Consider the following 26,636-nt stretch of genomic DNA (forward strand, 5'->3'; position numbering starts at 1 on the left):
TGTACAAATGATAGCTTGTGGTGTCAGCTACAGCAACGAAACCAGACTAAGATACTCGGGCATCAAGATTTTACAAATTAGTCTCACTGAAGATTTCAGAAGGACAGCAACTGCTATTTTAAAAGCAGGACCTGAAAGAGCAGACAGAATATTCTTACTTCATAAATCCCAGACTGCTTCTCTCCTGGCTCAGAAGCTCCTTTCTGAAACACTACAATGCAACACGTTTTTAAAAGAATGACCAGAAGGCTGGAAAGATAGCTCGGTAGAATGAGAACCGAGTTCAAGCCTAGAAACTACGTTAAAAAAACAAATCAGATGTGTTGGTTTGCTCGTGTGATCCCAGAACTGGGAGGTGGAGACAGGCAACGCCTGGGGCTCGGTAGCTGTCTAGCCTAACCTGAGCACTGGGCATCCAGGACAAGGAAGACTGTGTCATAAGGCAGATGGTGAATGAGTAGCAACACTGAGAGTTCACATCTGGCCTCCACATGCACGTGCTGTGCTCTCCGCGCATGTCTGCACGCACACATGCTTGCGCTGGTTCTCTGGAGAAGGAACCGCTCTACCTTTCTGTTTATTCCTCTGGCCTGAGTGCTACTGAGGAGCCCGCGCTGTCTGCTGAATGAACGCAGGCTGACTTAACTTTTGGAATCAGTAGAACACATTCACACGCCAGATTCTTGATTTATAAATATTTACCATCGGGACTTGATTTTAACTTTAATTAGCCCAACTGTTAAGGATACCTCCAAAGTGAGAAATGAAATCCACCACTTCACACCAGATGTAGCGTCAGCAGTTGGTCTTTTATCTTTTATGGAGAAGGAGACCTAGGAGGCATCAGATGACTAAAATGTGATGTTTGACAATGAATGGATCAAAGCATAAAACTGACCAAGTCTGGAAAAATGGACATGTCACTGACTGCATGCTAGAAGACAAATGAAAGAGAGTGAAATTCATTAACCTGGCTCCAGAAGATGGGGGTCCTATGGGTTCTGTAAAAGGGAACCCTTGTCTGTTCTTTTACAAAGTCGGCTGAACAGAAAAGCCACCAGGATAAGCTTCTTAAAAATGCAGCACAGACAGAGGGCCCTGCAGGGTGAGCAGCGCTGTCTTGAGGTACATTTCTTTAGAAAGTCTGTCCATGGAATTGTTTGTTTGCTAGAGCATTAAGCAGTGAGTGCTTTAACACAGGGTTGCATTTATTTGTTAAATTCCAAAGGAAGTTTCTATCTAGTTTTGTGGCTCTCCCCTCTTCTAAACTAGTGGTCCCTTTTCAGAAAACTAGGAGGCTCAAAGTAGTCTAGTTTCCCACACATTCCAGGAGCCCAAAGGCTTTGGTCTAGCCTTTGCGTGATGCTCAGGGTTGACGATTCCCTAGCAACTGCAGGTTAGTCTTCAGAGCACATCTGGCTCTATCTGGAGAGTTTCCTGTGATCCCTTAAAGAAGGAAGCCAGGTGCTTGGGTTAAGAAACGCCATCTAGTGAATGGACTGCTGAGAAATCTCAACACAGCTCAGGGTCACAGACCAGCAAACTGTCCCTTATGGAGTACCTGCTGTGTTCAGGCATGGCGCCGGCACTTCTAGGACTCGCCTCATTTTATCTAACGCACCAAACCTGAGGTTGGGATGACAATCTTTGTTTCACAAAGGACAACAGAAAGCAGAAAGAGATGCCAGCTGGTGAAGGGGCCACCAAAAGGATGAGATTAAAGGTCTATCCCAACCCATGGCCTGGTGCTTACCTGCTTGTTACACAGCCTCTCCTATCTCACCAGCCCCCATGTCAGCCACCTTGAACATCTTTTGTAAGTTTTCTCTTTATTGCTTCTGCATCCTAGCTATCCTATTACTTACTCAGTACCTGTGGTAAGTTACTGAATTGTGTATGTCTTTCTAGCACATGTTAAAGTAAACATCAACCATCGGACATTTTAAGTGTCACATGGCCTTCCCATTCCTTCTCTACTCCAGGCTGCATCACAGGCCCAGGCATTGTGTTGGGCTCACCCAGGGATATGAACTGAGAAGCAGAGGAGGCTCTCTGAGGGCAGACCCCCACAATGAGCCAGCCACATGACCACAGGAGGGTCCAGGAAGCACACGGCAATCACACAAGCACACTGTCCACCCAAGGACTCAGAAAGCTAGTGTCTTTTGGGAGGGAACACATCTTGGAGGCAGGGGCAGACCTACCATCTTTTTTTTTTTTTTTAAATAGTTGGAACATGGCTATGACCAGTTGTATACATGTTCTGTCTTGCCAATTACATATTACAGAAATGTTGCTAAATAATTCTACAGAGATCTCAGGTCAGGTAAGCCCCAAATATTTACACCTAATGTTTTTCAACAAAAAGTCTAATGAATATCTACTCTAGGTTAGTGCTTCTTAAATGTTTCTACTCATGACACTGTTCTCGAGAAATTTTTATACCACCCTGAAATATAAAGGTGTGCAAATAAAAAAATTGATGACAACAAATCATAGTTATCTCATTGTAAATCTTTGTATATGTATAATTTTATCATTTATTAAAGATGAAAGCAGCCGAGCAGTGGTGGCGCATGCCTTTAGTCCCAGCACTTGGGAGGCAGAGGCAGGCCGATTTCTGAGTTCGAGGCTAGCCTGGTCTACAGAGTGAGTTCCAGGACAGCCAGGGCTATACAGAGAAAATCTGTCTCGGGGCAAAAAAAAAAGATGAAAGCAAATCTTCATGCTAATGAGATAGACGTGCTTGCTTATTTTACATGAAGAATTAAATCTTAGGCTGGAGAGATGCCTCCACAGCTAAGAGCACTGGCTGCTCTTTTCAGAGGACCTGGGTTCAGTTTCTAGCACCCACACAAAGGCTTACTATCACCTGTAACCCCAGTCCTAGGGGATCTGACAGCCTTCTGGTCTCTGTGGACACCAAACATACATGCGGTACAGACACAGACACAGGCAAAACACCTGTACACATAAATAAATATGTAAAATTTTAAAAAGAAAATTAGATCTTGGCTGAATATATAAGGCATTTTACAGAGTGGACATTTTGACTAGAACTACAATACCGAGACTGTCAACTCAGAGAAATAAGTAGCCTGAGATAGCAGAAGCACACATAGGCCATTTCAGAAACAGCTGCAATATATGTCCTAATCACAACCAAAGCCACTAATGTATTCTAAAGGAAAATCGGTCAGCAACTCAAACAATAGTTTTTAAAACAACCCACCCTGACACAACCCCACTCGGACATACACTAATCTGGTTCTTACACACTAAGGGGTAAGAGCTGAAAACAACCATCTTTGTTTTCTACAACTAAGCTATGACGCTTCTACAAGGGCAGAGCATTTTATATATACATTTAAGAACACCCTGCAATTCACAACTTATAATACCCTCGAATTTGAGCAAGACACTTCGGGCAGCAGCAGCATCTGCAGGCGCTGCGTGACATGACAGTGTGAGTTATGTCCGTGAGTGCACACATTAAGTGTTCAGGACCAAGGCTGCAAGGATGCCGTGCTCTCCAAGGAAACACTTTGAGTTGTGATGGGTTTGATTCTGAGTTAAGTTTTGATCACTGTACGTTTTGTTTTCCTGTCTCCTACCCCATATTTAGTAGTGTGACCCCCATATATGAGCACGACTCCATTTAAGAAGTAGTGCTCTCTAGGAAGCGTGTCTCCAATTCAGAACTCAGCTGGCGCTGCTAGGGAGATGTGAATCAGGCCAGGCTCTGTCCCTGTTAACCAGCAAGTCTTTATCAAGGGGTCACTACTGTGTGACAGGCTCAGGGTTGGACTTACATTAGTGAATACAACCAGAACCCACTTCCTGGTAGCATCAGGATACAGCTTTAGTAGTGGTGAGATGGAAGGCCTAAAGTTCTCTTCTGTCTGCAACGCAGCCCTGAACGAGTCACCTCTGCCTTCTTTAAAAACTTGAAATACCAAGGCCAAAAGCAAGGGCTGAGAGCCCGCCCTTTCTTTCTGTTTCTTCATTAAAAAGCACACAAATACTAGAGATGAAACTAATTCTGTGAAATTACTCATTAAATTTTGCAAGAAAGATCAACTTGCTGGAATTCTTATAATTGTCAAATGTGCCCGGGGCTCTTTAACCCACCATTCTCATGCGCTGTGTGCAGAATGACAGGAAAGAAAAGGTATCGGGACATCAAGGGAAACATGGGCAGTCAAAGGCTCTGTTTTTTCATTTTTTTTTTTTAAGATTGAAAATTTAAACTGCAATCCGCATTAACTGGGTCACATATTAACCTTCTGCTGAGAGGCCTGAGGGACGAGCCGACCTCCAGCTTCCTCCCAGGTTTCATTATCTACAATCTGTCTTTGCAACTCCAACTAGGTATCAGGTGAATTAAGGGGAAAACCAATTTCTACATCCCTTGGATGTGATGAAATTGATTATCCCCGGGCAGAGCAGAAGAAGCCCGGGAGTAAGCAGCACTGCTTCGTATTTGTGCGTCTATCCTGCCCTGATATCTGTTTATTTCTACAAGTTACTGACAATGTTTTTGTTCCATACAAAGAAGCTCCCCACCCCCGACACTGACTTCAAAAGTAGAAACAGGAAGCATCCGTTTCTAGGGAAACCTGAGGTTGGAAGCTCTTCATTTTTTGGATGGCAGAGCGCATTCCTACACAAATGGTGGTCTATTGTACGGTGACAGCCCTTCCTCCTCACTTACCTCATCCCATTTACAAAAATTATTGCAACAATGGGAGATGATTGTTGATGCTCATTATTAAATCACTTTTTCATCCCACACAATGATTCAGAATTATTCATTAAACTTACTGGAAGGAAGCAAGGTTTTATCTCCACAGTGGCTTGGGGAGGGATGTATTCTTTAAAAGGATATTTTATAACAACACAATTATCATAATTAAAAGCTACCCTGATCATCTGATGGGCCTCTGACATATTCTTGAGCACTGGCATTTCAGCACAAGGATAAAAACGAGACTGAAATAGTATTAGGAAATAATATTTCTGTGGGGACAAAACTTAGAGGCAACATTAAATATCACCTGCCACCAACACCCCAGCCTTATCAAGGTCTTTAAGTTATCACTGAATGTCTGCTTTCCAAAATGGGTTCAAGTTCTATTGCTGTGACTTCAGCCACTGTCCACATTCCTGTGTGGTCAGTGGCAGCCCTGCCCTGGTCCCAACACACATAAATACAGGGCCTGCCATCCAAGCCTCCCAACCTCAAAGCAGCACGAGCAACCATGGCAGCTTTCTCCACACCTGAACTGCAACTTCAGATGTTGCCCATGTTTGTTTTGTGTCTGAAGGCCTGGCTTAGCATGCCATGGAAACCCACAGTAGGAGGGGCTTCGATCTCGCTAGGTTTTTTTTTTTTTTTTTTTTTTTTTTTTTTTTTTATGAAGTAGATTTAGGTGAGGGTCCTTAAGGCTAGGGGAAAAGGATTGGGGGAAGAAACAGATTGCTGAGTGACCTAGAAGACAGGCAGACAGATGAGGTAGGAAAGACAAAGGCCATATGCCTTACGATGTAGAGGGCACAGGATGTGGGACAGACAACCTGAGCTGGAGTCTTCTCGGTATGTGCTTGTCCCAGAGTGTGTCCTGGACACCGTTGAGCTTTGTCAGCTGGCTGCCAAGGGCTGGCATGAGCTAACAACTTTGTTTCCTGTATGTACTCAGTCCACATCACAGAGATCTTGTTGTGAGCAGAGCCCTGAGCCAGACCTAAAGGCAGAACAGGTGGACAGTGTCTCTGCCTTCAAGGAGCTGACAGTCTAGTGAGAGACTCAAACATGTCGACACTTGCAAATCCAATTGACAACTCTGACCAGGAACTGGAGGGGAAAGAGCTTTATACCAAAAAGGTAAAAACTGAGTCGAGTCGGTCTCACAACCAGAGCAGAAGGAAAGGATTTCTGGGAAGAGCAAGCTGAAGGGCTGGACCGTGTGCTGGGATAGGAGAGTGTATGGAGGGTCTGGCTAGAGACGCTTCAATAGGAGGCAGAAAAAAGGCCACCAAAGAACACAGTCCGGCCAGGCAAGGAGGAGCCTACTGGACCCTGAGCCTGTAGGATGCTAGGGTCTAATACCATCAAGAATGGAAAATAACACCAAGGTGAACTCTCGTTCTGCTTCATGTTTACAAGCCAACTTTTGGATTGTAATTTGGCTTCCCATTTAGTTCTGCCTAGGAGCAGGGGCTGCATGGACAGGACTTGTCCTACTCAAAGGCACCAGCCAGCTGTAGAGATCAACCTTCACAGGATGGGCCCACGGCTTTCACCTCAGAAGCACACACAGTCCTCAGTGGATGTGTTGACAAGAACACATCCTGGTTCTTCGATAGGACTTTCCCAACCAGAATTCTGGTTCCAGAACCTGCTACAGCTGTTGTGGCCAACAGGCCCACCCTCTGTGCTCTGGGTGGGTTTACCACACTTTCTCCACGGGGACCCTGTTAACACTGAGGGCCCTCTTATCATCTGGACATTCTCACAGATGGCATGTACTCTGTCCTGGTAGGGGCAGCCCAGACCCTCGTGCCACTTGAGAATGCTGACAGAATGAAGAATATATGGAGCAGTTAGGGACTGAGCCTGTGTCACTTACATGCACCCACATGAGGTGGAAGTACTGGATGTTCTCTGATATAAAACAGTCTGATGGCAGAGTGCACGCCATCCTGACATTAAGCCTGGGCATCAGAAATGCTTTCCACACTAACTCAATCAAGCATGGTGTCAGATATCAAAGGCCTTCGATAGGACTTTCCCAACCTCATCTTCATGGAACAGTTGGAGAATGTCTCTTATGACACAAGCTTTTTGTAAAATGTCTCAGAAGTACAGACCTATTGGGTTTCATGGCGGATCATGAGTAAGAGAAGACCAGAGGTGGTGATTGTTAGTTTACTTGTTTGTTTTGTTTAACAAATTTTGGCTCTTGAGTGAGACCACTTCAATTTCAACCCTTGCTTCTTCCTGCAGCAACTAAATGAAGGAATCCATTTCTTACAAGTGTGTGATACAAATAAGCTGTGGGACAGTCTAAGAGGGACAATCAGGGGCAGGACACACAGCAGATGTCATGGCTGGAGACCAGTAATCACTGAGGTGAGTCGCCTAGAACACTCTGTTTCCCTAGAGAGGATCCCAGAAGGGGAACTAAGGAGGAGAGAGGCGGCATGGGCTAGTACCAGGGAGTGGCCATCGTCAGCTGAGGCTGACACTTAAAGCAGGGCGTCTTCATTTTGTGATTGTATGCTTGTGATCACACGAATGATCCGTTGCAAGTCTACCTGACACAGATCCTATGCATACATACACCCCCCTGTCCTAATTCAGGAAGGAAGGAAGCATAATGTATTCCAGTACAGGTGAACACATGAAGATTTCAGGACCAATCTACTGAAGCCTCACCTCATGGTTTCCTATATGATACATGAGGACTATGGTAGGGTGCTTGGTTAAGGCTTCTCTGTCCTTGAGCCAGCTCATGCTTCCCACAGAAAGGAAGGAAGCTGTCCTTAGCTCTTTTCATCCCCCAAGGTACATGTAACCATTTTGGACACTTCTGCTAGGACGCCCAACCTTCAAGACTACCATCCTCAGCTGTGGGCATCTACTTCAGGGCCTAGGCAGGTCAGAGGGCTTCCTAAATGCTTCCTAGAGTCACCAGACTTAACCATCCTACAGTATCTGTAGACACTGAGGCAGGAAGGAATTGGCAGCTTGTCCACAGCCATACAACTAGTGAGTGGGATCAGAACCAGTCCCATCCAAGTCTTGTCCCTTCTTCACTTTGCCAGGTAACCGAAGGAGGTTGACACACACATACCCCAGGGGTTACCTGCTCTGGTGAACTTGTCGGCCAGTTCCTTACGCACGGTCTTGGTGAGGTTGAAGTAGTCGTCATCTTCATCAATACTCTGCAGGAACAGTGGGATGTGCTGGAAGACAATGGCATGCTGGCACTGCCTCTGCTCTGCGATGCTCAGCTGTTGGTCTAGCCAGTGGTCCTGGGCCTGCTTCAGTGCAGGGCACCTGGAGGCATCGTACAAGAGCTGGGAGTTGAGCACCAGGAACAGGACGCCCCCGACCCAGAAGCTGAAGTAGTCATCTCCCCATGTCTGGCAGAACTCCTCCACAGTCTCGGCTGTGGGGGCATTGCCCAAGTCATGGTTGCCACTGACCAGCACCAGTGGGATGTCCTGGTCGACGGCCTTCAGTACTTGCTGCAGGTCCCTGGTCTGTTCTTTCCGCCAGGAAGTTCCTACAAAGTGAAGGGTGATGTGAGAGCCTGCAGGCCATTTACCTATTCACTCACATGAAATTAAGACAGAACAATTGAGAATACTGTCACAGAAATGCCAAACAGATGAAGCACGAACCAGTGTACTCCTCAGATTTTAACACTTCTGCCCATTCCTGCAACCTGAGAAGTTCGCTGCTGCCTCAGGGTGTACCTGGCCATCCCTGCTCTATGTCTGTATGGACCTGGTTTTGAACAAGGACTGCACACAGGTATCTATGTGGCCTCACAGAATCCATCAGTACCTTTAGAGGAGAAAATCCCTGGATCTAGTGATCAATGTGTCAAGTGCCCTAGCACAGGAAGAGGTGGTCCGTGTCTCTTCAGCAGTCCATTGAGGCCCACACAGGCTCGGTATCTTATTGCTCAGCACATCCTCCCTCCCGCCCGGCATACAGGACTCAGAATGGAAATGATTATTTGGATAGAGAGTTGGAAAAATGTGTGGGCAACTAGCACCCTTCTCCCTTTCCATATTGCTGGCTTCTGCACTTCCTGTAATAATGTATTAAAGCTTTAATAAGTAGATTTTGAAATGACCAATTCAATTCCACATCTGTTCTTCACAGCCTTTCTGTGCAAATTTATTCAACAAATATTTATTGAGCATTGACTATGTGTGAGGCACCAATTTAGTGCCAGGAATAAGCATAAATCCGTTCTTCTAAACTTAGGAGTTGGACCATGTGTTAGGTAAATTACCAGCATGCACCCCACCTGGCTTTGGCATCATGAGGAGCTACTGAGAAAAGGAAAGCAGGAGGAAGGTGTAACTCCAGTGCCAGAGATGGCACAAGGATGATGGAAAGGAGCAGCCCACTTTCCTGGATAGACATGACAGGACCCATAGCAAAGGGATGAAAGCCGACACTCCACATAGCTGGAGGAGCAGGTTTGAGTGTCCCCGACAAGTGATGGGTAACCCTGAGGTGATGCTGCTTTTCCCATTACCCCGAGTTGGGATTATACATGAATCAAAATATCTGCATCTCACCAAAACTGCACACTTATATATCAATTAGAATCAAACCTTAGGGAATGCCAAGAAAAGCCCTCATGAAGCAACTAAGCTAAGAAAGGCAGAGATGCAGAGACGAAGGAATTCAGACGTAGAGCAGCAAGCATGATGTGGGAACCAGGAGAACCCAGGACAAAAATCAGGAAACACAGCTGCAGACCTGCCAGCGGCACAGAGATTACTGTTGAAGGGGCTTCCCTCCCTCGATGCTCAGGAGGTTCCAGGTGAGCTCCTCATCCTTGGTGCTATGGTTCACACCACCTAAGTGGATACCCTTTTCTCCTGGCCTGACGATGTTTACCAGATCTGTCTGTGTCTCTTCCTGTTCCTGCTTTCAGACCATTCACTGTGAGCTGCATTGTTACTGTGTAAAGTCAGAATCTCAGTGTGTCACTGAAATGCTTTCTTCATGTGTGACCCTAATGAAATATATAAAAGAAAGACATGTAGCTCCCCTGAGAAGATACTGTCTTAGTGTTTGGTTGCTGTGAAAGGCACCGTGACCACAGCAACTCTTACAAAAGAAAGCATTTAATTGGGGTTTGCTTACAGTTTCAGAAGTTCAGTTTATTATCATCATGGCAGGAAGCATGGTGGTTAAGTAGCCACACATGGTGCTGGAGAGTGGCTGAGAGTTCTACATCCAGATTTGCAGCCAGCAGGCAGAGAGACTGAGAGGGGAGGGGGGAAGGAGGGAGGGAGGGAGATGCTGCAAGGGAGACTGGACATGGCTTGAGCTTTTGAAACCTCCAAAACCCAACCCCAGAGACACACTTTCTTCAACATGGCCACACCTTGTCATAGTGCTATTCCGCAGTGACCTATGAGCCTATAGGGGGCCATTCTTATCGAAACCACCATAGATGCTCAACTCACACTGGATTAAAAACAAGGCACAAAGAGTAGACTCTTACCTAAAAGTGTTAAATGTTTCCAGATACAAACATGTACTATGGATAACATGTCTCTAAAGATTCAAGGAGTCTGAGTATGAGAAACAGATTCAAGGGGTTGGGAAAGTTTATGTATCATTTCTCCTTCCCTCCCCTGGTCTTCCAGAAATCCCAGGAGAGGGTAAGGGAGAGGAGGAGCAGGATGTGGGACTAAATGGAGGAAGGAAGAAAACAGGGAGCACAGAAATATGGAATGGGAGAGAGCAAGAGAGGAGACAGATGAGAAGAGAGGAGAGAAAGAGGAACAGAATGGGATGGGGGAGGAAAGGGGAGTGGAAGAGGGGGAGAGCAAGAGGGAGGCAGAGAGAGAGAGAGAGAGAGAGAGAGAGAGAGAGAGAGAGAGAGAGAGAGAGAGAGAGAGAGAGAGAGAGAGCGCTCTTTTTGCCTGAAGACCCCAGGACTTATTACAGAAGCTTCAGAGAAGGCCACTAAGGCAGCTGCATCCCAACCACGTGATCTTTAGAGGAACTTGCCTGGGGAGGTTGGAGGACTCACAGAAGAGCTGAGGTCTCAGACTATATGCACAGCTAACTGGCCTCAGCCCAAGAAACATCAGGTACAGTTTAGCACAGGGACCAGGAGGAAGCTCTGGTAATGGTGCTGGGATTTCACTTAAGCCAGCCTCTGCTTCATGGGTTGCCTGGATTAACTAGTCCTGGATCCAGGTTTACAACTACGAGGTACTGATGTGTCCTCTTCAGCTGAACCCAGACAATGTGTACCTGTGTTGATGATCCCCCTGAGGCTCTGTTGATTCTTTATGTGGCTAACCTTCTAGCTCATACCTTGAACATGGCATACCACTACACAGGCAGACCACTACTGTCCTTATAAAGACTTCTGGAGCACTGCCAGTCTTGGCTGTCCCTCCTGATGTCATCCTGAGGGAGAATATTTTGAATCCTGAAGGCACACATTAAGTGTGTCACAGTGGGTGAACTTTGAGGTTTCAAAGCTCAAGCCAGGCCCAGTGTCACTCTCTCTTCCTGCCGCCTGCAGATGCATTTATAGAACTCTCGGCTGCCTTTCCAGCACCATGCCTGCCTGTCCTCTGCTGTGCTTCCCCACCATGACGATGATGATGGACTAAACCTCTGAACCTGTAAGCCACCTCCCACTAAATGTTTTCCTTATTAAGAATTGTCATGGTCATGGTATCTCTTCACAGCAACAGAAACCTTAACTAGGAATAGCCTAGGTTGTTTGAGGGTTTCCATGGGGCCCCTTTGATCAACAACTCAATTAGTTGCAACCCATTCCAATAATTAGAGATTTCATTTGGTGGCAGAATGTCTAGTTGGGGCATTGTCTCCCCTATTATTTGATGAATCTATTTAGATTTCTTTCATATACGTATCTATTTTTAAGAAGCATCTATTGTAGCAGGTTTCTATGTGACCCTTTAAAGCCCTTAGCTTTAGCTTGCCCCTCTGTATTCCCTCCCTTGGTCTTCTTTCCATTTCATCCTTCTGTTCAGTGCCCCTCCCCCATCTCTATGTATTCTGCTTCTTCTTCCTTGGGAGATCCTCCCCGCTCACAGTTCCTTATTGTATACATAACCCCGTGATTACTCAGAGTCACGTGCCTACTGAAGGCTGACAGGAGAATACAAACCATAATTTCTTTTTGGATCTGGGTTACCTCACTTAGCATGATTTTTTTTCTAGCTCCAGACATTTACTTGTAAATTTTATGATCTAATTTTTTAACAGATTAATACAATTCCATTGTGTAAGTGTGCCACATTGTCATTACCCATTTATCAGCTGATGGACAACTGGGTTGTTTCCAGTTTATTGCTGCTATGAATAGAGCAGCAACGAACATGGGTGAGCAAGTGTCTCCATAGCAGGACGTAGAGTACTATGGGTACATGCTCAAGAGTGGTACAGCTGGATTTGAGGATACATTAGCATCTTCCTGAGGAACCACCACACCAATTTCCATAGTGGATGTATAAATCTGCACTCCCAGCAGTAATGGATGAGTGTTCCCCTTGCTCCATTCGTTGCCGGCCTGAGCCGTCACTTATGTTATTAATCAAGCCATTCTGACAGCTGTAAAATGAAATCTCAAGTAGTTTGGATTTGCATGATGATTAAGGATGCTGAACAATTCCTTAGGTGTTTCTCAGCCACTTGATTTTCCTCTTTTGAGAATTCTCTATTTAGTTCTGTACTCCATTTAAAAAAATTTGGATTGTCTTCTTGATGTCCAGATTTGTGTGTGTGTGTGTGTCTGTCTATCTGTCTGTCTGTCTATCTATCTATCTATCTATCTATCTATCTATCTATCTATCTCTTAAATATCAACCTTCCATTGGATACATAACTGGTAAAGATTCTTTTCTCACTCTGTAGCCTGCCGCTTTGCTGGCACAACAGTGTCCTTTGTCAGAGAAGCTTTTAAGTTCATGGAATCCCATTTATTGTTGGTCTGAGAGCCTGTTCTATCAGTGTTCCTGGTCAGAAGGTCTTCTCCTATGTCAATGAGTTTAAGACTATGTATTGGGGCCACCAGCTTCCAAATAATGACACAGAAACTCAGATTTATTGATGAATGCTTAGGCCTTATAGCTTAGGTTTGTTCCCAACTAGCTCATAACTTATTTACTCGTTTATTCTAATAACTGAAGTTCTGCCACATGGCTTGTTAGTTTCCTCTCCTTTTGTCCCTGTCTATTTCTGCCTCTGTGTCTCTCTGGCACTTGACTTTTTCCCATAGTTCCTATCTCTGCTGGAAGTCCCAATGAGTCTCCTCTCCTTTGCTCTAGGCCATCAGGTTTTTATTAAACCAATCAGGAGGTGAGAGAGGGGGTGTTTACAAAGTATGATGTAGTCATATGAATACAATACGAAAGTCTGGTCTACACTCAACTCTCTGCCCGAACAGAAACCAGCATTTGAACAATACAACCTTTACATAGTGCACAATATTATTATGCCAACAAGACTATTCCCTACTTTCTCTTGTATTGTATTCAGGATTTATCTGATGTATCTGGTTTTATGTTGAGGTCCCTGGTCCATTTAGAGTTGAGTTTTGTGCAGGGTGATGGTGTGAATCTATAAGCATTCTTCTACATGCAAACATCTAGTTTGACCAGAACAATATGTTGAAGGTGCTCCTTTTTTCCACTGTGTATTTCTGGCTTCTTTGCCAAAAATTGGGTATTCATAGCTGTGTGGACTCATGTTTGGGTCTTCAGTTTAATTCCATAGACCTCAGTGTTTTTATTACTACAGCTCTGCAGTAGAACTTGAAATCAGAGGTGGTGATACTCCAGCAGTTCCTTCATTCTTCAGGATTGTTATTGCTATCCTGGGTCTTTTTGTGTTTCCATATGATGTAAAAAATTATCCTTGAACATTCATTCTGTAAAGAATTATGTTGGAATTTCAATGGGGATTGTTTTGAATCTATAAATTGCTTTTGATAGGATGGTCATTTTCACTATATTTAACCCTTGCAATCCATGAATGAGCATGGGAGATCATTGCATCTTCTGATATCTTCTTCAATATCTTAAAGCTTTATCATATAAATCTTTCATTTGTTTGGTTAGAATTATCCCAAGATATATACATATATATGTTTATATGTACACACACACACAGAGTGAAAGTTATTGTTTTCCTGATTTCTTTCTCAGTCTGTCATTTGTGTATGGAAAAGCTACCAGTTTGGGGGTGTTAATTTTGTATCCTGCTACTTTGCTGAACATGCTTTTATCAGCTGTAGATGGAATGGAGGTTTTTAGGTTGTCATGTATAAAATCATATCATTTTCAAATAGATACTTTAACTTCTTCCTTTTTCATTTGAATTGTCTTTATTCAGCTTATTGCTCTAGCTAAGACTTCAAGGGTTGCATTGAATAGGTACTGGGGAGAGCACACTTCCCATTCGAGATGCTCAGGTGCACTCATCATGGCCTTTAATGTATTTACCTCAGCAGACACAGGGAACACTGGGTGTGCATTAACAGCCAGACAGGGCGGTTAAGAAATAAAAAAAAAAAAAAAAAAAAAAAAAAAAAAAGGCTGAATCAGAACTCTGAACAGACCTGGGAATGGCATGCAGTTATGCAGTTATAGGATGTGTGTGCTTCCAAACGACATAAGGGTGCTGCTCTGAGGACATCACAAATGTCTCCCAATAATATATCAATAATAATGAGGTCCACCTTCCCTGAATCTCCTCAGCCACAGTCAGATCTTATCAAGCTTTTCCAGTACTGTGTACACCTTTCCTATCCTTTCCTCAGATGTTGGAGGAAGAGCCAATGAGATGAGTCTTTCTGAGCCTTGGGCTCCCCACACTTGAGAATGAGGTAAAGATCTAGGAAGATTGGGCACAATGAGGAGTCACACCGAGGTAACCATGTCTGGTACTGACGTGTCTTGTCAAAAGCATTAGTTGCTTTCCCTCCTCCTCACCAACCCAAACATGAATTCTTCCTTTTTCAACAGTGATCCAGTCACTGAATGCATATGACAATCAACAACCCACTTCTGAAAGCATAAAGACATTCTCATATATCATATACAATGCTTAGTTCAATTAGAAATAAAGGAGTAAATTACAGATCACAGAAGTCCACTTGAATGAAGCCGTTTCCACTGTGTTTAACAAGTGCTCACTGTGTGTTCTGGCATCTTTCTGTGTCAGGACATCAGTAACACCTTGGCATCAACACAGCTCATGGCAAGTCTCAACACAGCCTTCTAAGCAGTCCTTCTGTATCAGCAAACGCCTGAGGACAAAGCTGGAGCCAAATGCTACCAGCAAAAAACAGAACAAATGAAAACCTGGCCACGGGGATGGATTTCCTATGCTTTGTTCTGCATTTCACCTAAAGAATATACATATAAGGAAAGGATAGGGTGAAGCAGGGAAGAGGAGGAAAGACTGAAAAATAATAAAAACACATTACTTTGAAGAGAATTAGGAGTTGTCTTCAAGGCAGACATGACGACGTTGGTTGTAAACAGCCATGGAGGCCAGAAGAGGGCACCGGAGTAACTGATGGTTCTGAGCTGCCATGTGGACACTGGGAACTGAACCTAGGACTTTTGCAAGTGTAACAAGTGCTCTATTTTTTTGTTTGTGTGTTTTTGTTTTTGTTTTGGGGTTTTGAGATAGACTCTTTATGTAGTCCTGAAACTTGCTATGTAGACCAGGCTAACCTTGAACTCACAGAGCTCCCCCTGCCTCTCTGCTGAGATTAAAGGCACATGCCACCACACACAGCTAGCAATAACTGCTCTTGACTACGGTGACAAGCTCTGAGCAGTCTCTCCAGTCCTTACTGTTTCTCAGAAATGAAACAGGATACAACTAGGAGAGGCTGAGAAGCAGTTGGTGGCAGCCATGTGTATGGGTTTTATATAGCAAGGGAGAGGCATCTGACCAACTGGGAAGGCAGGTTAACAGCTAGGGCCCAGGGGACACAGAGTGGGGGTATGGAGGTGGGGGGGGGTGGACAAGGGAGGGAGGAAGGAGAAGGGAGACAGAGGGATTCTGTGAAGACAGAATCAAGCTGGTGGCGCCCCTAGAGAGCATCTGGACTGTGTCTGCTACATGGTTGCAGGGTACACCAGCTGGGGTCAGGACACCATGGAGAACATCTTGCTAGGGGTTGACTTTTCCAGGAAGGAGAGCAAAAGCCGTACCATCAGAATGCTTCTTCAGCTTCGGAGCAACACCAAGATCCACCTTGCTGGGGATGCGGGTTCAGAGTGAGCTTGGCGGGCAGGATGCACATATTCAAGCCTCTATCTGTCCAGGCCATGTGCCCCTCCTGTTCCTGGGGTGGGAGGAGTGGCACTCCTCTGCATCAGCTCCAAGCAGAGCTGCATCGATGAGTGGAATGCCATGCAAGACCTGGAGTCTGCGAGGCCTGACATCCAGTGCTGTTTGTGGATAAGCTGACTGAGGGGGGAAGCACTGAACATCTCATTAAAGCCAAACTCCGAAGCAGCATGATGAGCCAGGACCTTGAAATGTAGCCTCTAAGGAAATCTGCAATGAGCTGGAGAAGCAAGTGGACTGCAACCAGAAAGGGTTCAAGGAATTCACCGATAACAAGATGCTGGGCGTCCGGGGCCAGATGGACAAGCCCACCCTCGTCTTAGACCATCTTTATCTTGGTTCCCAGTGGGATGCTGCATCCAATCTGGAAGAGCTGCAGGGCTCGGGGTGAGTCTGCTCCCTCTTCCCATCTCTCCAGGCAGCACAGCTAGTGTCTGTCTTGGCCTGTCCCTCACTGCCTCAGCCTGTTCTCTGCAGCAGCTGAGGGACTCATGTGCTTTAGAGTACTACACACGGTAGTCCATGGTTTCTAGATTCTTCCTGGAGTCTTAGGTGATTGTGGGGGTCTGGGAGCAGCTTAGTCACACCAGGGAATGGAGGACAGCCTGGCCCCAGGTGCACTCTGAGCTCCTTCCCATAGCCCCAGTCCCCAGCAGAACTGAGAACCCCAGCACAGATGGCCATCTCTGCTGGTCTTTCAGTGAGTCAGCCACCCCGAGAACAGGACCATCCTGGTAATCCTTTGGTACCTGGTGGGAAGTCTGTGAATGAACAGTCGTTGCTGGGCAGCACCTTGCCTGTCTCTGAGAAGTGCTCAGCAGCAGGAGTGAACCTTTAAACCAAACCTTTCAAGGGAACAGTCACAAAATCACTGTTCTGTGGTCCAACGAGCCAGCCTTCTTGAACCTACTGCAGTTGAAAACAGAGACTAAACAGCTTAAAGTATGTTCTTAGAACCTCTGGTCAAAGAAGTTCCCCTAGCAGAGTGTCAGTCCAGTGTGAGGTTAGACCTCACACTTCTGTCTTACTAGGAATAAATACTTGATTCAAGGAGTTCTCTTGAGTTATCACAGTATTCACATGAGACCTACTTGAGATGTTTTCCAATCACTAACATGGTTTTGGTTTTGTGGATATGAATGTACTGGTTAAGGGTCAGGCTGTGGGGTCTGGGTTAGGAGATGGCCTCAAGTAGAATAACTGCCACAGACCACACATCTGCTTTTTAACTATTTTAAGAGTAGAGGTTTTGTTTTTAAGACAGTGTCCTATTCTATAACCCAAGCTGGCCTTGAATGTACCACTAAGTAAAGGGGCTTTGATATGACATGGGTTTTTTGAATAATACATTCTGGTCATGTGAAGGAAACTCACACAAAAATGACTGTTAGGTAAAAAAATAAAACTTTCTCTGAGAGAGAGGGAGGGAGAGAGGGAGAGAGAGAGAGAGAGAAAGAGAGCGAGAGAGAGAGAGAGAGGAAAAAGGAAAGAAGTGGTTATCTATCTATCTATCTATCTATCTATCTATCTATCTATCTATCTATCTTTTCTTTAAGGTGGGTAAAACCATTTTTATTAAAACTTTTTCCATATATTTTGTTTTTCCCACTCCCTCAGCTCCTAACAGATCCTCGGCCACCTCCCTATCTACCCAACTTTCTTCTCTCTCTGAAAAAAACAAACAATAAAACAAGAAACACACACAAAACTCCACTTACAAAAACAAGAAAATGGGAATCAAAATAAACAAAGGACCAATAAGGAAGAAAAGAAAGCAAAACGAGACAAAGGACTATGGATCCACCACGGAGTCCATTTCCTGTTGGCCTGTTCCTCCTGGGCACAGGGTTTCCCTGGAGTATGGCAGATGTACCTGGTGAGACTCCACTGGAAAACACTTATTTTCTCCTTGCCAAAAGGTGTCAGTTGCAGACACCTTCTTGGGTAGGGATGGGAGCCCACGTTCACTTCTTCCTCTCAGTAAGGAGACTCTGGTTGAACCTGGGCAGGCCCTGTGCATGCTGCTGCCACAGTCTCTGTGAATTTCTATGTGCATCTGCATTGTGTCTGGGAGACAGTTACCCATCCCCTCTTGTTCTTATGATCTTTTGCTTCATCTTCTGCCTAAGCCCTGACGGGGAGGGCTCTTAGTCAGGGCATCTCATTTAGGACTGAGTGCTCTGCAGACTCTCAGTCTCTGTACTTGTCTTGTTGAGGGTCTCTACATCAGTTATTACAAGAAAAGCCTCTTAGACAGAGGATGGGCAAGGCACCAATCTCAGTTTTAGCCTGTATGGTCCCCGAGGGTCCTTGGTAGGAAGTATTTCTGGGGACTGGTGGCTGACACAGAGGAACAGAGACACACTAGAAAAGAAGGCTAAGAGGTTGGTGGGAAATAATATTTCTTTTTAAATATTGGCACAGAAAACAAAAGAAAAATGGACAAATTGGATGCCATGAAGATTTTAACCTTTTGGATATCAAAAAACTATCAACAAAGGGGGGAAAAGGCAACTGTGGAATGGGAGAAAATATTTGTAATGGGAGAAAATATTTTTAAATTATAATATTTGATAGGATAAATATTAGAATATATATAGAACTAAAGTTAAAATATTTTTTTAAAGAGAGCAAAAGACCCAAAGAGGCATTTCTACAAGAGAGATATAAAATTTCCAAGAAGTACATGGAAAGATGCCTTAACTAGCCATTGGAGGAATGCAACCCAAATGCACATGAAATATCACTTTACACCCAGGAGGATAACAATGTCAAAGACAGAAGGCCCATGATATTGGTTAGGCAGCGAGACTGGGGGTCGTGGACACCGTCCATGGAAATGTAAGATTATATAGCTGACAGCAAGAGTGGCTCCTCATGTTAAAAACAGATGATGACATAATTCAGTCATTATTCTCTTTATAGTTATATACTCGAAAGAAATGAAATCAGGGTCTTAAGAGCTATTTGCACATTTGTATTTACAATAGCATAAACTGTTATGTTCAAAATAGTTAAAGCATGTAACACAAATATTCAATGACATATGCGTGTGTGTGTGTGTATAATAAATTGTTTGGTCTTGAAAAGGAAGGACATCCTGGTATGCTTTAACATGGCTGAACGTCTACAACATTATGCTGAATGAAGTGAGCTGGTCAGAAAAGGCAGATGTTGCCTAACTGTACTTACATGAAGCACAGAGCAGTTAGACAGAGACAGAGACTACAAAAGTAGCCACTGCAGTTCACAGGCAGGGAGAGAAGAGGGTGTTTACTAGGAAGAGAGCTTCGGTTTTCCAAGGGAATGGATTTACAAGTTGGATGGAGTTTCAGGTGCACAGCAGTGCGGGTAGGGTTGGCACCAGTGAACTGTACACACAACACCTTCAAGTGGGAGGTTGACAGTGGTGGAGGCAGGGGCTTAGAGTTCAGGGATGGAGGGGCTGGATGCAGCCATGGCTATCACCAGACTCCAGTGCTGACAGCTTTACACCACTACCCTTTGGGCAACCATTTCAGGAAGGAGCAGGCGAGGTCCCTGGACTCAGAGCACTGGAGCTGCATTTTGAGGGGCACAAGACCCTCTGAGCTCTGGGTTTCTAGTTAGGTCCTATCAGTCCATTATGGGAATGTGGAAATGAATGAGATCTCATAGGAAAGTATTCCACATGCAGGACATGCTTGGCTTCCTTCCCTCTCCAGTGAGAAAGCAGGTCTGACAGCGCCTGAACTCTCCTTGATATTTCCCTTATGCTCAGGGAGCTTGGCTGAGCCTTGGCACAATGTTGCTGCCCTGAGCCAGGCAGGGAGAGTATAGCACAGGGATAGGAAACACACCAGAAACAGGAACTTCTGGTTTAAGTCCTAAGAGGTGGGAATGAGGCCAGTAATGTTCCTTCTTCTGTGGAGGCTGGACACAGAATAGTCAGGCCAGGCACCAACTACACAGTACAAATTATAGCTTGACTTTAAAACGTTTCCCAAAAGGTCATGAGGAAACACCAGCTCAAACTTTCAATAAGAGACAGGAAAGATGCCAGCTTGAAGCAGCACACACAAGAGCCCACTGCAGGGCCTGTTCACTGTGACGTTAGCTAGACTTCAACTTTGAACGGTGGTGTGTCCTTAAGCAGTGGTAAGAACAAAGAAAGTCTGCACAAAGCCAAAAAAACAAGACACTCAAGCTCCACTCTGACAGTTTTGGGGAACGTGACCTTCGGCAGGGCCAGGACAAACTGCAAATGGCAGGAGCTAATAGAAATGACACAATTTTGTTGAAAATAAATCATGGATAAAATACCTAGGAAAAAAAACCTGACAAAGCTGTCTGGGCTAATTATCCATGGGGTGGGAGAGAGAGACAGGAACACTGCAGTCTCTCTGTATACTCACTATACCCCGGATGTTGCATGAGCATAAATTACTTTTATAATAAGAAAAATAATCAAGACACCTAAAAACTAACAAATGTGCTGAAATTAGCTCTTGTTAGGTAAACAAGGATAAATATAATTTTAACAGGAACAGACAAAGCAAATGCCCAGGCCAACAACACGCAGTTCTAGCTCTTTATTCTCAGGGAAGCAGAAACGAGAGAGGCAGAGATGACAGAAAGGTGCTTCAGAAACATAAAACAACACAACACCACGAGTGACGTCAATTAAAAAATGCGTAACAAGACTGTGCTCGGAACAAATTATGTTCTTTCTCGACAATGGCATTTCCATAAATAGCATTCTGTTGTAGGCCAGATGACTTCCAAGGTCATCACCTATGGGCTGAAGATGTGGTTCAGTGGTGCACTCAGTAGGGCTGCACTCAGCCCTGGGCTCCAGTCAGCATCCAGACATCTGAAGGAAAGGTGGTGCAGAGGAAGGAGTGCTCACCTTTCAAATACCTAGCTCAGTATTCCTGTCCTGCAGGAGACGTCTGTTACTCTACTTTTACTATTATTCCTTCTAATTATAACCATGAATCCCCTGAGGAGCCTAAAAGCATACGTGGCCTCTGCTAACCCTCTATGGTGTGTTATGGCTGACTTCCCTCTGTGAACCATGCTTCCAAGTTTCATCTGCTGCAGCCTCCATTGGTACTCTTGCTGTCAGACAGCATGGTGCTGTAAGGGCGGACTGAGTTCTGCTTATCCATTTGCGATATCCATGTGATAGGTGTCCTGGTTGGGCTGTTTCTTCCTTTTAGCGATTGGAAACAGTATTACTGTAAATACCCTTGCATATACTTTCTCTGTAGATGGTCATTAGTCTGGAGCCCACACCTAGGAGGCTGAACTATGAGGTCATACTAACGGCTTGTTTCCTTGTTTAAGGAACCAACTGATGGCTTCACAAAGTCTCCTCTTCCATCCCTCCTAACATATGAGGCTCAGTGACTGGCTCAATACTCCTAGTAGCTTCTGTTATTCCTCAGCTTCAGGTTATAGCCATCCCAGATCTCTTCATGATATGCTGACCCCCAACCATCAAATTATCTTTGTTATTTCATAATTGTAATTTTGCAACTGTTATGGGCATGTAAATATCTGTTGTTCAATTTCCAGTGCCAAAGACCTTCCAGCTTTCCAGGGAAGGGGAGCTAAGCTAAGCTGTCGTCTGTTCGTCAGGCTAGTGAAAACGGCAATTAAGTACTCATACAGTACAAAGTTCTGAGGCTCAGAAGGAAGGCTTGATCAGTTGTGGGGACATTGAGGGCTGCAAATGCTCCAGCTCCCAGCACTGCCTCGGGTCCACACGGCCTCTTGCCTGGCGTTCTGAACAGCTCATGTCTCACTACTCATCCATCTCCCCACTCCTACCTACTGCTCCTCAAATGCTCCTCTATCCTGAAGCAGCTGAGTGACTTTGAAACCTCAAATCTAATCAGTAGCCAGGAGAGCACACTGTGGATGTGGGCCCACTGTACGGAGGGCCAAGAGAGACTGAGAGAAAACCTCCTCTGCTTTGCCTGAGCCACCATGACCTGAGTTTGGAACATGGCTGACACAGCACAGCACAGCGACTATGCTCCTGGTTTGGAATAGTAGGCTCGCTCCCATGCAGAGGCTGAAGGTGACACAGACTTTAGAAAGTAAAACCCAATTAACAACTGCACCTGTACTGCCCTCAGGACCCCCAGTGCTGGGCTCTGGGACAGAGGCACAGAGAAGCAAGAACAAGGGAGTTAGGCTATCTTTGTTCCCTGGGCAGGCATCTGCTAAAGTGTTTGAGGGAGTAATGGAGAGGGGCTGGCAAAGAGCTAACTTTATGTCTCTCAGTCAGGAGGTAAAGCTGGGTCAGGGCTGCTATGCTAAACAGTGCAGGAAGGAAGGAGGAAAGGAGACCACCCGAGTGTGGGGAAGCCTCATGCTGTTTGAAGAAACTCAGAAGAAAACAGAGTAATGGTCAAGTGTTGCCTGAATTTGAGCCCTAACACCCTTGAAAATATCACCCTTGTCTACTCTAGAGCTAACCTTGGGCTGCTCTAAGTGTGAACACACACAGGGTACTTGGTACACTGACATTACTCCGAGTTGGCACCCAGAGGTGAGAAAGATGATGGCCTCCCACTGCTTCCCCCAACACAGGACAGATCTATTTCTCCCACACAGTATGACCTTAGTATATGTAACTGGATTTATGTTAACATGGATTACACACATGTTAGATGGAAGGTATCCCATGTATGTATGATGTTACAATGATAAAGTCCTGTGTGGAAAACCCTGGCGATGAACTCTGGGCTTCCTGAGGAGCTTAAGTGCCACATTTGTGGTTTACTGAGAACCAGGGCCTATTCCATTTCCAAGAACACAGGTATCCATATGGTGGCCAGTGTTTTTCTTCTTCAGATAAGGGCTGATTTTCTGAGGGGAAAATCATTACTGTGCTTCACTTACAGTGTACCTCAGCCAGAGGTACATGCATACACCACACAAACGTAGTGCTTACATCTACCAAGTATAGAACATCACAATCATAACACGTTGTCTTCCCTCTGAGAGTAAAAGAGTAAAGAAGTTACTACAAGCAACTGAGTATAACTCTCTTACCATAAAGACAGAACAAGAAGCAAGCAGCCAGCTCTTGTGATAGCCTGCGGACAGGACAAAATCCCACTAGAAAACCGCCATTTAAAAGCTCTTGGGGCTAGGAATACAAAATAGGTCAGCAAAGTGTTTGCCCTGGAGTCCCAGGACCCAAGCGTGATCACAGAACCCATGTAAGAAAGGCCAACATTCTGGCTTGTGCTTGTAATCCCAGTACTGGGAGGTCGAGGCAGGAAGACTCCCAGGACTCCCTGACCACCCAGCCTAGTTCAGGGACAATTTGAGAAGACTCTGGAAAAAAAACCATGTATGGCTTCTGAGAACAACACCTGAGTTTGTCCTCTGGGCTCTATATGCATGCACACACATGTACAATCATATACACATGCACCTACACACATGTATATGTGAGCACATGTACACATACATATATGAAAGCCGTCTATTCCTGAGACTGTCACAATATTCTCTTCCCTATGGAGGTTGTTTAAATAATACATTGCAAACAGACTTCTTGCAGGTTATGAATCCATTTACCATTTCACTAACAAGAACAAGCAAACTAACGTTCTCTGTAGCAAATGGACAAGACAGGACGTCGCTTAGTCAAAGAAAACAAGACCTTTATAATCCCTGCTCCCTGGAGGCACAGGGACTCAGGAGAATGATCATGATATACTCACCTACTGCTGGAAACAATTCTAATTAAATAACAGGACAACCTCAGTAAACAGAGGAACATGATTCAGGGGGAGGCAGGGGGAGTTTTCCTACTCAACACAAGCTGCAATGAAAAGAACAAAACCATTGGTAAAGCCTTTAGGTAAGCAGACTCCAAGCAGTTTCCTGCAAACTCAATGCTCTCTGCAGCTGGGCCAGACGCAGGGCAGGCACATGAGTGTCATGGCGGTCTTCGCGGGGAAGCGTTCTCAGGTGGTATTACCGCTGCCACCCTTTGCCTCGTTCTGTCCCACATACCCAGTCTCTTTGTGCCCTGGCTTTCAGGAGCTTCTTTCTGAGTGGGACTTTAGCCACCCGGTAGTGTTGGACAGGAAGGACAATGCTCTGGTAGCACCTGTCTGCCCAGTGACGATGCCTAAGTAGTTACGTACATGTGTGTGCATGCATACCCTGTATACAAGTGGCTTCACCCTATCTTGGAGAGGTTCTCCTCACAAAGAAGGATAGCCCAACCTTGGCTGACAAAGACAACCCATCTCCTGGCTTGCTGCAATGGTGAGGTCACAGTGGTAGGACATCCTAGTTACTGACTGGTCAGTTTTGGCCTGTCCCCCCAGAACTTTAGGATGTGATGTATTTGAAGATAGTCTATGGGGGGGGGGTGACCAGATTAAATAAATCTGTTGTGATGGGCCCCAATCTACCCAGACCTGCTTCTAGGGAGTTTAAGACACAGGGACACAAGTCAAGAAGAGAGAAGACAGGACTTGGAAGGAACTGAGCCTACTGGACCTTAGAAATTAAATTCTGCTGCTGAGAACAAGTAGTCTCCTTCTGAACAAAGTGTTACAGGTTGTGAGCATACCTCCCATGGGGCAGAACAGCAGGATGTGGACTCAACAGAGGAGTTTCCATGGCTTAAACCTGAGAGGAACATCTGGAAAATCCAGCTAGCAAAGCAGCATTGGGCAGGTGACAGGCTTCATCTCCCCTCGATGGCTTCTGCCCATGTCTCATCCGCCACACTCAGTCCTTCTGAGAAAGCCATCCACCCACCTAGCCACCAATGAGTGTGTCCAGACCACTCGCTCCTTTTTTTTTTTTTTTTTAACTTCCCATGTCTAGCCACCAATGCACCCTAGACATTTTCTTCCCTAGCATCTCTGAGATCCATCAGGTCATTGCCTACCAACAGCAGCACCTTGCATCCTGGCCTGAGTCACAGAGTGCTTTCCCAAAGACCTGAAGACACATTAACCATCTCCTTGCCTGGGTCCTGCTGGAGCCTCTAAGGCAGACTGATGGCAAGAAGAATGGGGTTGATATAGCACCTCTTCTGTTCACAGTGGAGGGAAGAGTAGACAGGATACAGAATTCTCAGTGCTAAGATGTTTCAGCCTCTCTGACTCCAGACATCCACCCTCTTTTCCCATGAAGGTTTTCTCCAAGAGGCTCAGCAGCTGTTGTTCTCTGTACCACTTCTGCTGAATTTGACTTCTTCCTCAGGTACCATCTGAGGTCAGAATGCTCAGGACAATACTCTGTCCTGATCCCAGGCCAGAACTTGAAATCAGCAATAACATCTATCTGGCTCCTTCCTCCCGTGAATGTCCCGTTAGAATCTGTGTGCCATCTAAATTTCTCTAGCTATAAAATAGAGAGGTTTGTGTCTGCTTTCAAATAATAGAGGAAAAACAAATGACTTGTTGCATTCAAGGCTTTGAGGATCCTGAGATCAACAGGATGGCCTCTCCTCTAATGACAGCTCAGAGCACAGGGTACACACCCAAGGTTTATGCTGGAGCTGGGGTAGTGGATACTTCCACTCTCCCGTAAGCACTGTCCATGTACCACCTATCAAATGGGTACACAGACTAAGGGACTTGTCTAGGCTTTTCATCATACGAAGCTGATTCCTGGGCTTACCAAGCATGTGACACATGCCCATATATATAATGTGATTGTAGATCCTACTGAAAGGTTCCTGGGTGATCACCCAGATAGGTGTTCCCATGGCGAAGGGCAACCATACAGCACTCAAGCTCTGTGTGCCTTGCCAAAGCTGCACTGCTTTCTTTCCTGGCAAGATAGTTGGCACTTCTGCTACTGTTGCCAGATTTTGTGTCATTTCTCCTTGTCACGACTGCTGATCACCAGCCCAGAACCACAACCACTGTACATTCCCTACAACAGCTTCGAGAGACTGACATGTGAGGTAGAGCAGCATGTTGAGTAAAGATAATTATGCAGTTATTTGTATCTAGAAACTTTCACCTTAGCCAAAGGAAAATGTGCTGAACTGCCAGCTTTAACGTGCCCTTGTTATATTATGAGGCGGGGAGATGAGCTTGATAGTATTCTTGAGATACCCCTGCCTCTGCTAAACCAAAGAAGGCCTGATATGAGTCAGCTGTGATTTGGCTTTGGCCAAGTGAAGTAAAATATTCTTCTGGGCTGCTTAGAAACACAAGGCCAAATCTCATTCATAGACTTCCATCTGTAATCGCCACACTGCAGCTGGACCAACCTGTTCCAGTGGACTTGCTGCAGTCCTGGAGAGAATCATGGCTTTGCTGGCAGTTCTACAGCACAGGAAGGACACATAAGCTGAGTGCACAGGAACTGAAGCAGAGAACAAATGTTAGTTCATGGGGGAGGGTCTGAGTGGCCAGAACCAGCCATCTCCAGGGCAGCTTCATTGAGCATGCCTATGTCTTGTCTATCTACTGGCAAAGTCCCAAAGCTGAGAACAAAGAAGGAGCCCATGACTTCTTGTCATCTCTGCTGGGTCTGCCCA

At 45.3% G+C, this 26,636-nt stretch overlaps 1 protein-coding gene across 5 annotated transcripts in view; it reads right to left on the reverse strand.

Annotated features, from left to right (window-relative positions):
* Positions 1-26,636, reverse strand: part of Cpped1 (calcineurin like phosphoesterase domain containing 1) — a 103,653-nt gene that overhangs the window by 17,330 nt on the left and 59,687 nt on the right. For 4 of the 5 annotated variants that reach the window (XM_076937442.1, XM_034507205.2, XM_076937439.1 and 1 more), the window contains one exon: positions 7,869-8,291. The exons of the other annotated variant lie outside the window; for it this stretch is intronic. In XM_076937442.1, coding sequence (XP_076793557.1) covers positions 7,869-8,291 — 423 coding nt within the window. The remainder of the gene's footprint in view (positions 1-7,868; positions 8,292-26,636) is intronic. 5 annotated transcript variants of the gene reach the window in all.

The sequence above is a fragment of the Arvicanthis niloticus genome, chromosome 6, assembly GCF_011762505.2.
Source record: "Arvicanthis niloticus isolate mArvNil1 chromosome 6, mArvNil1.pat.X, whole genome shotgun sequence".
In the NCBI taxonomy this organism is placed as follows: Eukaryota; Metazoa; Chordata; class Mammalia; order Rodentia; family Muridae; genus Arvicanthis; species Arvicanthis niloticus.